Raw genomic sequence first — 14446 nt, forward strand, 5'->3', positions numbered from 1 at the left:
TAACACCTCAGCGCCTGTTCAATGTTATTATAAAATGCTTAAAAGCATGGTCACTACCAGTTTGTGCTTTTGTTAAAAATAATGTTATTTTACATAGCCGTATGATAATAATGAAATGTTACACAGAGAGATACACAATTTCAAATTTAACCCAAATAATGTTTTATCGTGAGGAAGTAAACGTTTGCTCTTTATTACTTCTATTGATTCACTGTGATATAACCATGCGGGAATGCTGAATAAATATCAGTATCATTTCTCGGTCCGTGTAAAAAAAATATGGTAGAAACAACGTTTCCTTTTAATTCAGGCAGTATTCGGGCACCTCAACACGCAGGGCCAACCTCAGTCAACTATGGCGGCGCCCAGTAGAACTCTGAACTGTGAGGACTTTTCAATGTTTCAGGTAAATCAAGTTGTTTGGGAAAAAATATGTCAAGTAGTCACCTAACTTTAACATGAACTGGTATTTTGTAACCCGTTATTGTAATTTCCGCATGACATGAAGGTTGAATGAAAGACTGGCCATTGGTGATGTAACGATAGTGCATGAAGTCGTTCTGTTCAACGTGTTGAGCAAACAAACGTGTGTGTCGATAACTCGCTGTGTGTTGTTCTTATTTTTAAAACCCACTGCAAGAATAAACATACACTTGTGATAATAGAAGACATTTATTGGCTATTGTGCAAATGAAGATCTTCCTAAATAGACAAATAAAACATGCTGGTATGTTTAATTAGTTGAAAAAGGTAATGAGTTATATTGTTTTTGTCTAAATTTACATGAACATTAAAGGAATAGGCCTAGTTCATACAAAAGGTCATTTGCTCATTCCATAGTCATGTAAAACCTGTGGGACATTTTGTGTGAAAGATATTTTGAAGAACGTTGGTTATTGAACAAAGGTGGCACCCAGTCACTACTATTTTATAACCGTTGTTCGGTTACCAACATTCTTCTAAATATCTTCATTTGTGTTCGGCAGAAGAAAGAAATTCATACATGTTTGAAATGCCAAGAGGACAGTAGCGGTATTAAGACAGAGTGACATGGCACTTAACGCTCAGAACACATCTGCACATTCCATTGTCTTAAACCACGTTTACACTGCCACCAAAATCCGATCCCAGATCTCTACACTGCATGACAGTGAACAGGACAAACCAGATGGAATCTGGTCTGAGCCACTTCCATATGTAGTCCTAAATGAGATTAAGGTCTAAAGTTTCGCACTGCTACCTCTGTCTGAACGGTCATATTTCATATTTCAGTCTGAATTCATGCGACCTTTGCGTCATTGTCAACTTGCGTCATAATTCTGCGCTTATTTGAAGCTTCATGCGCTATTCTGTTGACATAAGTGCACAGCTCGGTTGCCAAACATTAGGCATCAGATTATAAACATAAGGCCTTGCACTGACTAAGGCACGTGAGCCGCACGATGCGATGCAACAAATTACCATAGAATCCGTTATAATAAGAAATTTTGCCACTGGATATGGCGCGATGCAATGTCCAAACCTGCATGCGCACAGCCCGAGAGCGGACTGTTCCTGGAATGCTCTAAAATGCACCACGAGAGAACAGTCGACTCCGCAACGCTTTTTGTCAAACACACCCTCTGACTTGACCCTTTCTTAATTTTGTATGAAAGGGTGCTGCATGTTACTTGTTATTGTTGTTTTGCGCATGCGATTCAGTTTATAACCATCACCAGTTCACACTGGAATATGATGTTGACCACATTTAAAAAAAAGTGCGAACAGCCAAACAAAAAATCAGATCTGAGCAAAAATGAACGCAGAGTGAACGTGGCTTTACTGGAAGGTCTGGTGGCACGGACTCAATGGGTTTGGGTTAGCGGTAATGTACCAAGAGATCGTCCCGATGACCCATTCAAAAATAATTAATTTTATAGCTCTTTCCGTAATCTAGTCGATCACTTAATACAACAAGCAATCGCAACAACAAAATAAAAAACATATTTTGTCACAATTAGGCTGCAGTCATTCCCGGAGGTGCCACAACATGCGTCCTATTTGCGATTATCCATAGTCATCCACAACCACTACAAACCGGACGTGTCACTAAATATTGGGACGTGCCAGAGCCCTTGAGTAAGCATATGACGCTAAACTTAATGGCATGTGCCAATGGCTTCTGTGCGTGAGATGGCATGCCACCTAGTGTTAAAACTAAAGTAAATGATGACAGAATTTTTAATTTTTGGTTGATCTATTCCTTTAAGTAATGAAAGTACAATGCAATGCAGTCTTAATTTGTCTGTTGATTTATCTGTTAATCAAGTTTTCCTTATTGATTGACTCTACAAAAAGCACATGGGTCAGAAATACAGATGACGAATATGTTTGATTTGTACTTGCATTCTGCAGGTTTGCAGTACACTAACACTTTTCCCCCTGTGTCTTGTCTTAGGAAGTATTAAAAGTGATGCGCACTATAGATGACCGAGTTGTCCATGCACTTAATACCAGTGTGCCAACTGCATCCTTTTCAGACAAAGTGGATGGCAAAAAGACCTGCAAAAAGCTCTATGAATCTGTATGTGTTGTCTGAAGTTGATGTATGACTTGTTTTACTTATTAAAGAGGATTGTTATTATCCGTGACTAAATTCCATTCTGTTTGTCTTGCAGCTCATGGAGGCTCATCTTTCCAGAGACAAGGCAATAAAGGCATGTATTACAGAGACCTCTGCTGTCGTCGGGCAATTACGTGAAGAGCGGGCACAAAATAGTGACAACATGTCAATTGTAAAGCAACTTAGGAAAGAACAAACAAAGGTAAAGCCATTATTTGCTTTCACAGACCCCACACATTCCAGCAGATTTAAAAAAACATCTGGTTACTTCCGGATTTCTACCTTAAATTAGTTTGTTCTATTTACAAGTACTTATTTTTTTATTAATTTCTGTATGTTTTCTTTCCTTGCAGTTAAAACTAATGCAGTCTGAGCTAAATGTTGAAGAAGTGGTCAATGACCAGAGTTTGAAGGTGAGCTTGTGAGAATGTTCTGTTGAAAACAATGCTGTTCCATTCAGAAACATTCGTTATAAAGGAGCTTTCTTTGTCATTTTACCTCACAGGTTTTCAATGAAAGGTGTCGAATTCATTATACCCCACCCAGGACTAAGTGACTGCCATATCTACAGTTAAAAGTTCACACACAGTTGTTCTGAGGACCACATCTTGGGCTGAGCTGGAACATTCACCCATAAGTGTCTCTGCTGCTCGCGCCAGAAATCCCAGCCCCCCAGTGTTCTCTGTGGCTTTATGTTCCTACAGTGAAGGGACACTACTGTTATGTATTACTTTTCATATATTGTACAAAACTGATTTTATAAACAATGAAATGTTTTCCAATCACTGACATGTTGTTTGTTGTATACTTGGGTCACAGATAGATTGTGTAGTCTGTTCTTAATTGATAAAATATTGTGTTGGCAGTGTTAAGGTCATGGCTTCGATTCCCTGGGTAAAGGTCATTCTTTAAATATAGTCTGAATTTTCATATGAGTTTGAGTGCATTGCGTTGTTCAATCTAAGGGGACTCATTTAGTCATTTTTTTTTCTCTCTGACATGCGTGTGCCATGAACACTGAGTAGTTTGTTCATAAACCCCACAAAAAAAATACTAGACATTGACAGCTTGAGTATGTTAATGTTATCCAGTGCTGTATATGTAAAAATGAAAACCAAAAAATAGGGCAAAACAACTTTTCAGCTACATCGGTATCTCCATTTACAAAGCATAGAGAAATTGTGATGTACAGACCAAACGTTAATTTTGTTTTCTTGGGAAATTCAACTTAAAGAGTACCTAGCATGTGTTTTTTTAGCCCCTACTTTGGTTTATGGAGTGTCCAACAACAAGTTCATGTACATACAATGTGTTTAAACACTATAATATCGTAACAATAGGCAATTATTCGCACCTTACTTCTTGACTGACTCTCAAATGATTTGTTCCGCGATTCATCCGTCTAGGCCCCGCCTACCCGCTAACCTTGTGTCATGTGATTGGTCAGATGGTGTAGTCTGTTGTTATTGGTCAAACGCGTTCATCATTTGTCGCAAATGGAACCCCCCTACCATCATCAAATAAAATATTATTTTTTTCTTAAAATACTGTTAATACGTTAGTAATACTATTATTTCGTCGTAACTGTGCGTTGTCATGGTACATAGAGCATTTCGGAAAGTCGACGTTATTGAAAAAACAAGATTTTAGTTTCACCCAAATATATCTATATAGGTGCACGTGCGGCAAATGTGTCAAAATGCAAAGTTAGTAGCAAGATAAACAAACTGTAACACCCCAGAAATAACGGTACATGCTAATGTTAGCGTTATATGCATTAGCTAAACACAGACATAAGGTACAAAAATATTTCTTGAAGTTAAGACAAAAATGAAAAGTCACACTTGCAGGTTGGGATTCGGTGGAGCTAACAGGTTCGAATAGAGTTTGTATTCCCCCTCTTTCAAGGATCGTCGTTTGACATATCCTGCAGTGAACGCGCACTGATTATTAAACCAATGTTCGGTTAAATGACGCGCGCACAGTACAACACTGGGGTTATACTCCTTTGGTATCGTTAGAAAAATGAATTGTAACCATTTTTCCCTCAGACGTTATTCGTTTGGTAGTTGAAATAAGACCGACTGTGTCACTCTAGACATGATACACACGCATCACGAGCGAGCGACAGTGTTTGGGGGAGGAGAAATACATTTTCCCGGCAGTCTCAGCAAAACGTAGGCGGGGACTATGTATAGTGACGTAGATACGCAGGTGAACTATTCCACTTCTCGTTTGTGTGATTCAGAGTCGACTACCATTTTTACATGCAAATAACTTTGTTATTTATTCACCTTCGGACTTATAACTTGGCAGACAGCTTACTTTCAAACACGGTAACATAACAGACGGGATGAAATGTCATTTCCATGATCTTATGCTACCTACACTTTAAGCAAGATATTAATGTAAATTGCCAATTGTTTTATTCCCAGCCAGTTTCATTGCAGTTAGTTTTATGCTTGTAACCTCACTAACCAGCCCATCTTATCATAAAAACACTGTTAAATGTACAAATGTCTCTAGCTCTTACTAACGTTCCACTCGGTGTCATACGCATACAGTGTTGCGATCCCGTGGTTATTACTCATTGTTACTGGGGAACTATCTCAAGATTTTGCTCGAAATATTCAATTGGATCATGATGCGCCTTGGGTGTCAGCAGGCCGTGTAGAGTTAATGTTTCTCCATAACAGGGAAGGGTTTTATAAACACGTAGATGAATGAAGTCATCTCCACCTACATGCACCTTAAACAGGACAAAAAACAATGTAATTGAAACAGATTACAGTTTTGGTCTCAACACAGTATGTGTTTAATACAGTTAATTACCTTGATGAAGTAATTTCTCCCCGCCACAACCTGTGTTTTATAAGATTTGGCAACGAAAACCTCAAACGTCCGCCCAGCTTTATCTTCAGCATGAGCCTTGATCTGGATAATAAAGGCAGCGTTAGTTTATGACACACCCTTTCAATGTTTTTCATCTAAATATGACCAACCTCATCGCATATTTTTTGCACGTGTTCATCGGCATCTTTTTCCTCGCCAGTTCCGCCAAGACGCATTATCAACCTTGTATTAAAGCTGCTTTACTTTGGAAACTTTAAACTCCACTGGAATTTGTTCCTGTTATGACGAGATACTGGGAGAGACCACTTGACAGAACAAACGGGTTTTACTGCATCAAATACACGTTTATTTCTTTACTGCTATCTATACAGCTAATTTCTCTCTATACATGATTAATACTGAAGTTACCCCATATTTTTTAGAGAACAGAGAAATTATTTATTATATTATTATTTTTTAAACTCAGTATACACCCCTTTGAAATGGTTTGAGCCTCACATGTTCGGCTACATTATTAGCAAATTCTTACAACTCTTTGTAATGATTGTTTTTACAAATGGAAATTATTAATGCATAAATAATATTATTTAATAGCAAGTGAACCAACTCATTTTTGTACATGCTGATTTTAGTGATTTTTCAGTGAAACAAAAACAAGCAAAAACAAATGTACAACACAGACCAAACCAATTTGTCAATTCAAAGTTGCTTTGTAAAACATTGTTTATTGTTTTTATTTTCTACTCCTGTGACTTATTGACAGATCGTTGTGATGGCAGTGCAGTGCAAATGTCATGGGTTTGATTCCCAGGAACCACATACTGCCACTTTATACAATATGTTTGGTTGTCTATAGATCTGGGCCAAAATATTCAATGGCATCATGGTGCACCTTGGATGTCAGAAGACTGCGTAGCTTTAATTTTGCTCCACGACTAGGCTGGATTTATTAACACGTAGATGAATAAATCATCTCCACCCACATGAACCATAAAACAGTAAAATGAAAAGAGTGAATTTAAAACAGGCAGCAGTTACACATGGGGCTTTACCTAAGGAAAGGAGAGGTTGGTGTTTGACCCCATTCAATAAATTATCCGCTATATAAACATTACCAACCTCACTTCTTAATCTGCAACTTTCTCCTTGCCAGTTCCGTTAACACGGAAGGATCTACACATTTAGTATTTTTTTGTAAATCTGTTTCGACTCGAAACTCAGCTGAAAGCTTTTCCTTTTTATGACTGGACACTGGGAGAGACTACTTGTATGGGACGGAGGCTTTTGAATATAATGCACGTTAGTTCCTACAGCCTTTTCTCATGTATACCTAATAAATATTTACCACACCACAGATTTTGCAGAGAAAATTCAGAATTTAACTGTAATTTGTCAGCGTTTATTTTTTAAAGTCACCACACGTTACGCATATCTACCTCAATGTTCATACTTATATGTAAAAGGGGTTTATTTTTAGGTGACAAATCCCTACACCTTTAAAAGTGATTACACTGGCAATGCATTTTAACTCAAGAAATGGGAAAATCTTATACATTTGAGATTAATGACAAGATTCTTTTTATTCTGAGAAAATGAACTTAAAAGCTATGTGAAACAATACAGCTAATATTTAGAGAAAGTTATTTTCTAAACTAGTTTATTGCAGCTCTGGTTTCACTCCAGCATGGGACAGGGAGGGTCCTCTTTCGATTGTTATCAGGAAAAACATACTACACATTTTGACAAAAACTAGTACTACATGTTGTTACATGATGGTTATACACACAGTGTCATCATGAGTATAATGGATGTTGAGGTCCTGTGGGAAATACTCATTGGTCCTGTGGGAAATACTCATTGTGACTGGGGATCTATCTCGAGATTTGGCTCGAAATATTCAATTGGATCATGATGCGCCTTGGGTGTCAGCAGGCCGTGTAGAGTTAATGTTTCTCCATAACAGGGCAGGGTTTTATAAACACGTAGATGAATAAAGTCATCTCCACCTACATGCACCTTAAACAATCAGAGGAAAAAAATGTTTCTAATACAGATTACAGTGCTTTCAGGTGGCAATTTATGATTCAAGTCCTGATTTTACAGACACAATACAATTACCTTGATGAAGTAATTTGTCCCCGCAACAAGTTGTGTTTTATAAGATTTGGCGATAAAAACGTCACACTTCCGTCCAGCTTTACTCTCGGCGTCAGACTTTATCTGGGGAAATAAAGCAAGACCCGGTTACACTTGGCCCAGGACTATGCCTTAAGCCGAGCTGACACTTCGGGACTGTGAGACTACTTGAATTGCTATGACGCTTACACTACACAAGGTTTCTTGTCACTTTCATTTTTTTTAATTTGGAAATATACATTGTTTATAAAAAAAATCTTTACAAAATGTAAGAAATATCAGTGCACGTTGTTTTTGATTAAGTTATTACACCTCTAATATTTAAGGTAGTCTAGGACTTGGCTAAGCCATGTGTGGGAAAACACCCTATAAATGATCCACTATTTTCCCATTACCAACCTGATCGCATATTTTTTGCACTTCTTCATTGGCATCTATTGCTTCGCTAGTTCCGCCACAAATGAAAGACATTTCAAATGCAGAATGTTGTACAAAATGCTTTAAAACAGTTTGTGTTCGGAAGCCTCAAAACACCTGAAAAGAGACCGTGAAGTTTGTTTCCTGTTTATGACGACGTCACGAGACCGTTGAGACTTTGGGAGAGACCATTTGTATAAGACGTACCAAATTTAGTTCCGTAACAATAAGTTAATTTCTTCACAACTGGCGGGAAAAGTAAAAAGATTAGACTATATCTAATAAAATAACCATATTTCACTGTATTTCACAGTACGCTTTTTCCTTAGGGTAATGTTCATATAACCATCATTTCTTCACCCCACCTGACATGGTTTGATCCTCACGGTGCCTATTTCCCCTTGGTGTGGGCGCCGCCCATCACTTTTATTACTGATGAAAACAATGGAAGAGTTTGGTTCCAAAATGAGACAACTCGATTTTTATACTTTTCCAAAAATCATGTTTTTTATTATGTTATCATGTTGGTTTGGTGGTTCGAAATATTCAATTGCATCATAATGCGCCAGGTGTCAGCAGGCGTATCGAGTTAATGTTCCTCCATAACAGGGCAGGGTTTTTTAAACAGGTAGATGAATAAAGTCATCTCCACCCACATACACCTAAAACAGGAAAATGAAAACAATGTATTTAAAACAGGCAGCAGTTGTTAGAGCTTTGTAATCAGTGATTCAGATCCTGAAGTATGTTATACACTCACCTAAAGGATTATGAGGAACACCTGTTCAATTTCTCATTAATGCAATTATGGTGGTGGTGTAATGGTGTGGGGGATGTTTTCTTGGCACACTTTAGTGCCCTTAGTGCCAATTGGGCATCGTTTTAATGCCACGGCTTACCTGAGCATTGTTTCTGACCATGTCCATCCCTTTATGACCACCATGAACCCATCCTCTGATGGCTACTTACAGCAGGACAATGCACCATGTCACAAAGCTCGAATCATTTCAAATTGTTTTCTTGAACATGACAATGAGTTCACTGTACTAAAATGGCCCCCACAGTCACCAGATCTCAACCCAATAGAGCATCTTTGGGATGTGGTGGAACGGGAGCTTCGTGGATCTCACAAATCTCCATCAACTGCAAGATGCTATCCTATCAATATGGGCCAACATTTCTAAAGAATGCTTTCAGCAAATTGTTGAATCAATGCCACGTAGAATTAAGGCAGTTCTGAAGGAGAAAGGGGGTCAAACACAGTATTAGTATAGTGTTCCTAATAATCCTTTAGGTGAGTGTAGTACTACAGTAAATTACCTCGATGAAGTCATTTCTTAGCGCAACACCTTGTGATATGTAAGATTTAGCAATGAAAATGACGAACGTTCGACCGGCTTTATCTTCCACACGGGGCTTTATCTGGGTAAAGGTAAAATAGGCACCGTTTCAAAACGTTGCCAACCTCATTGCATATTTTTTGCACTTCTTTATCGCCAGTTCCGCCAAGACATATATTTAACACTGAAGGATCCATACATTTAATATGTTTTTCGTAGAACAGTTTAACTCTAAACTCGGCTGGAAGTCTTTCCAGTTTATAACGGGACAGTGGGAGATACCACTTGTATGGAACAGACCGTCACAGACTAAAGAGGCTTTTGACTATAATGCACTTCAGTTCCTGCAACTTTATCTCATGTATACCTAATAAACAATTACCACACCCCATATATTTCTGAGAAAAAAATGGTTATCAAAACCGGTTTATTGTCGCTCTAGATTCACTCCAACATGGGAGGGTCCTCTTTGGATCGTTAACAGAAGACACATACTAGACATGTATGACAGAATGTACCTTAAAACGGCAAAGGGAAGCAGTGTATTTAAAACAAATGAGTACTTTCAGGTTGTAATTTGTGATTCAAGTCTTGATTTTATGGACACAATTCAGTCCAACAACTGATGAAGTAATATCCCCTCAACAACAAGTTGTGTTTAAATAAGATTTGAATATCAAAATGTCAAACTTCAGTCCAGCTTTATCCTCAACATCAGGCTTTAATGTGGGATAATAAAGTGAAATTTAGTCCATCGTTTCGGAAGGCTGCGTTCTCCGGAGGTCTCATTCGAAGCCTGTTACGTCACACTGTATGTTCCATTTATTGCAACATACTTTTTACGAGAATTCGGAGGACACATGAGGTGAATCCTTCGGTGCTAGAGATAACACACATGCTGCACATTCAATCAAATGTATGGTGTTTAAATGTTAACAGTTTACAATTTGTGTCACGTTTTCGATTCTTAGCAAGCATATGTAGTAAATAGATTTACAAGTGTACAGTGATTTTTAAACGTAAACAGTAAGGCAACAAATATTACATTTGATTAACTCGTTTGGCATTGTTTAGGGTAAAAAGTAACCAACAATCTTTTAAAATCATGTAGAGATCATTTTAATTGAGGTGTGCGATTGCAACGTGTTGTCATAGCAACGTGATACTTCCTGTTTTCTTTTCTGCCAGTCTGTCCTACGAAGGACGTCTCGTTTAATTCTAAGTTGAGAATCCTCTGAGGAACAGACGCAGCCTTACAAAACGAGACACAGCTACTGTTTGAGTATCCAAAACACCTACAATTAGACAGTGAAGTTTGTTTTCTGTTGACGGGCCTTTGGGAGAGACCATTTGTAAGAGACATACCAAAGAGGGGAGCGCGTACCAATTAAAATGCACGTGAAAAAAGCGAGTAAACAAATTCGATCAAATATAATTCATGGTTACATGTGCCCATATTTCCAACTGTATTTATAGCTTTCTTGTGGTAATTTATCTTACTTAGAAGATAAATACATACTTGTATAGTATAGAAACAGTAGTAAAAGCAATGCAGGTCGAGTTGGATAAAAGCGTCTGCCAAATGCATAAATGTAAATCTATGTTCATATATCTTCACTCTTTTGACCTGGTTTGATCCTCACGTTGCCTGGTTAGGGCGTGGCTACACGGTTTTAAAACCACGCGTTGTTTTATTATGAAAAAAGTTGAATAGCATAATTAAATAAATTAAAACTATAGCGTAAATAATAATACTTTGCTTTACATACTACATAAGACTGCTTTACAGTCCTGATACTTACAACAACAAACCCAGGTAAGTCAAGGTGAGTGTTTTTAACCACAACATGGAACTTACACTTGCTATATGGGTACTCATTTGCAAAGTAATAATTGCTATTGCTTGCTTTTTAACGATTTATTGTTGTCACTCAAGCATTTCTTTGTCCAGTTTATGTGATTAAAATGTATAAGGATTTTTTAGTGTTATTTATATATATATATATATTTATATAACTTTTAGTATATTCGTCATCATAGCCTACTTGGCAAATTTCGCATGCATGAGCAACCTGTACTCTAAAGATAGATACGGGCAGGTTTATGCATTTTTTTTCTGATTATGTGACTGAAAACGCGCACATGTACTTTTACAATCTTATAAAATAGCCTACATTTTAACACACATGGTTAATGGCTAAGCCAAATGACATGAAGGTCAACGAAAACACACGATGCACAGATAAATAAAATAGAAAAAGAATACAAAAAACAATTGATTTGCTATTAAATGTTCACATTTACATTATAAGGTCATATTTACATTATTTTCACATCAGGTGTATTAAATAAAAGTGTATAAAATAGTTGCGTAAAGATTTGTATAACATCAAGTTTATGCAATGAATCCTTAACAGCCATTGTCTATGAACATAAAAGCGCACGTGTAGTCATAAACATTATGTACCGGTTACACAACTTTGACATTTATAAAACCAAGCCCTCCCCTCACGTTTAGTATTTGTCTTCTTCTGTCCTCAGGGAGAGTAAGGCGAGTACGCTCTTGACAATTTACTTCCGTATCTTTCCAACACTTTCCAGTTTCTAACTCTGTGACTGCATACAATGTAAGTAGGATCTTGTGTTTAACTACCTGTTTGATTAATTCTTTAGGTATTTTATATTGTCAGCATACTATTATCCTTAGCCTATTTCAGATTTTCACAATGGGAGATCACAGCATTCCACGAATGACATTAATAGTCGTCTCGACTGTCGCATTCATTGTATGTGTCGCTTTCAACGCACTTGCTGGACCAGGAGGTGGTATGTTAGATAATTGTTTCCATTAAATGACGTCATAAACTACTGAAATATTATTTTGTTTAAAAGGATTTGTGACGTCTTTTTTTCTCATTAGGTCCTTTTAAGAACTCCACCAGTGCTGTATCAAATGAATATAATACAGAAATCACACCCTCTGGGTGGACCTTCTCAATTTGGGGAGTCATCTACACCTGGCTGTCGCTCATGATTGTTTACATCCTCACAACTACCTGCAGAAGGTATTCTTTCAGCTCACTCAATCAAGAATACTGTAATAAGTGCTGTACGAGTAAACTTGAATTGAATACAAAACCTTAATTCAGTCAATGAAACTAAATATTTACATATTTTGTCAACACAGAACAGTGGATGGTCCAATGTACTGCAGTCCTGCTGTTTTGCCATACGGATTCTTTATTATCTGGATATTGAACATGCTGATTAATATAAGCTGGCTCTTTCTGTGGGACAGCGAGTATGTCTGTGTGATATTTATTTATTAAAACAGATACTTGTTTCGTCAAGTTATTTCTTCATTTTAATTTATTGCAAATATTATTGCTTTTTTTTAAGGTTTCTTACATCTGTCCTTACGTTTGACCTCTTGAACAATGAACTTTTGTTGTGTTTCTTTAAAGGATGATGATTGCTGCAGTGATTTTCCTGGCCTTAATCGCGTTCACAAACTACTTGACGATATTCCTCTCCTGTCATGCACTTAAAGAGTATGGAGCCTGGTTAAACAAATATCACAAAGTAGACCTTTGGTGCATTCGAATACTGGTGAGATGCCAATATTTTTTATTTATCATATCAAATCAGATATCTGGTAGAATCTTAGGAGGTGGTATATCTAAAATGTCTTCGCCCTTGTGTTGCAGGTTCAGAATGGCATTGCAACATATGCAACATGGACAACTATTGCCACCCTACTCAACTTCACTATTGTGCTTAACTATAATGCTGGAATGAATAAATCAGATGCAGCAACACTATCTCTCTCAATACTTCTGGGGGAAGTCGTTGCCTGGTAAGGTTTCGGAACTGGACAATAAGCAAAAGTAAAATTGTAAAACGACACCCACAACTAAAGTATTATAATCTTTTGGCAGGTTTATTGTTGAGAACTTTGTGTTTGAGAAGCACTTGCGATACATTCTGACAATCTACCCTGTTGTCATTGTTGCCCTGAGTGGAAACTTGACAAAGAACTTTAATGCTGCAAACCCAAGCCGCAATGGCATTTACATAGGTAAGCAAAACAAAAATGTTGCACATCAACGGTTTCTTTCAGCTTCTGTTTGTGTGCCAGTTTTTTAAAGAGATTGTATTTTGTGATGCTTTCTACAGCTGTCCTGCTGGGGTTGGCTTGTGTATTGTTTGCAATTAGACTGATGCTGGTAATATGGAGGCATATTAAACGTCCTATCTACAGAGGCATCAATGCAGAAGAGGTCATGTCACCAATGGATATCGCTAAACAGCAAATGAAGATCTTTAGTTAAACCAAACGTTTATGTAATTACATATTGTTTATCATTTGAATAATATATTTTTTATCATTGCTATTTATGTATTCAGTATATTGATTATACAGCCTTGGAAAATAATTAGAAGACCAAAACTATTTTTTTCCAAATTTCGAATAAAATATTGTTTCTAGTTGCACTTATTCGTATAAAAAAATTAAACTGTACAAACTCTCACAAATCAACAGTTCGATAGAATATATTATAAGCACACCGCGAGTGTTAATTTGACCTTTTTGTAACACTCAAGATTTTGTTGTTTAGAAACAGGTCAAAATAACAGAAAAGATTTTTCAGACCTCAAATATTGCAAAGAAAACTAGTTCATATTCCCTCCAATTAAGCAACACAACAGTTATATTTGTACGCGTATTTAGGAAGAAAAAAAATGAATGTGATTTTCATGTGTCTTGTCATGCTGTCAGTCTTTCACATTGCTGTTGGATGATTTTATGTCACTCCTGAGGTTTGATTTTGTTGAAATTCAACAGACACTGACCTGGACTGGACACAATACATCTTGAAATGCTGATTAAATGAAATTTGGAATTCTTTCTTAATTTTGTCCTGTGTATGTATATATAAAGCAAATATAATATAAACTAATGACCTGATCAGTATATAGTTGTGTAATTTTTACTTTTGTAAGCCATTAAATCATAAAAGTGAAATGACTTGTAATCACTATCAAAAAGTTTGTGTGTTACATAAAGGTTTGGTAAAAGATAAGTGAAATCACCCAT

The 14446-nt window shown here is 36.9% G+C and overlaps 4 protein-coding genes across 8 annotated transcripts; 2 read left to right on the plus strand and 2 right to left on the minus strand.

Moving 5' to 3' along the window:
* The first annotated feature begins 14 nt into the window (after positions 1-14).
* mix23 (mitochondrial matrix import factor 23) lies at positions 15-4455 on the plus strand. Its single transcript, XM_056737708.1, has 6 exons — positions 15-49; positions 311-406; positions 2438-2563; positions 2658-2804; positions 2956-3015; positions 3108-4455. Exons 1-6 carry the CDS (start codon positions 35-37, stop codon positions 3156-3158), a joined length of 495 nt encoding a protein of 164 aa, XP_056593686.1. The 5' UTR covers positions 15-34; the 3' UTR covers positions 3159-4455.
* A 556-nt stretch (positions 4456-5011) lies between these two features.
* LOC130412910 (cystatin-B-like) lies at positions 5012-5763 on the minus strand. Its single transcript, XM_056737711.1, has 3 exons — positions 5605-5763; positions 5435-5536; positions 5012-5351 (listed from the first exon to the last, which is right to left on the minus strand). Exons 1-3 carry the CDS (start codon positions 5668-5670, stop codon positions 5196-5198), a joined length of 324 nt encoding a protein of 107 aa, XP_056593689.1. The 5' UTR covers positions 5671-5763; the 3' UTR covers positions 5012-5195.
* A 1246-nt stretch (positions 5764-7009) lies between these two features.
* LOC130412909 (cystatin-B-like) lies at positions 7010-8169 on the minus strand. The gene is made up of 3 exons (XM_056737709.1): positions 7991-8169; positions 7574-7675; positions 7010-7471 (listed from the first exon to the last, which is right to left on the minus strand). Exons 1-3 carry the CDS (start codon positions 8060-8062, stop codon positions 7310-7312), a joined length of 336 nt encoding a protein of 111 aa, XP_056593687.1. The 5' UTR covers positions 8063-8169; the 3' UTR covers positions 7010-7309.
* si:ch211-161h7.5 (uncharacterized) lies at positions 7707-14258 on the plus strand. Of its 5 annotated transcripts, none has more exons than XM_056737705.1 (9): positions 7707-7790; positions 11890-11975; positions 12066-12174; positions 12269-12413; positions 12536-12649; positions 12813-12957; positions 13056-13204; positions 13287-13426; positions 13525-14258. In XM_056737705.1, the coding sequence occupies exons 3-9, from the start codon at positions 12075-12077 to the stop codon at positions 13677-13679; spliced, it is 948 nt and encodes a 315-aa protein (XP_056593683.1). In that variant the 5' UTR covers positions 7707-7790; positions 11890-11975; positions 12066-12074; the 3' UTR covers positions 13680-14258. The 5 variants fall into 5 exon arrangements, with proteins under 5 accessions (XP_056593683.1, XP_056593681.1, XP_056593680.1 ...); XM_056737703.1 differs by having other exon boundaries at positions 7708-7790; positions 12056-12174; XM_056737702.1 differs by lacking the exon at positions 7707-7790 and adding an exon at positions 10554-11174 and having other exon boundaries at positions 12056-12174.
* Positions 14259-14446: the final 188 nt, after the last annotated feature.

The sequence above is a fragment of the Triplophysa dalaica genome, chromosome 23, assembly GCF_015846415.1.
Source record: "Triplophysa dalaica isolate WHDGS20190420 chromosome 23, ASM1584641v1, whole genome shotgun sequence".
Classification (NCBI taxonomy): Eukaryota; Metazoa; Chordata; class Actinopteri; order Cypriniformes; family Nemacheilidae; genus Triplophysa; species Triplophysa dalaica.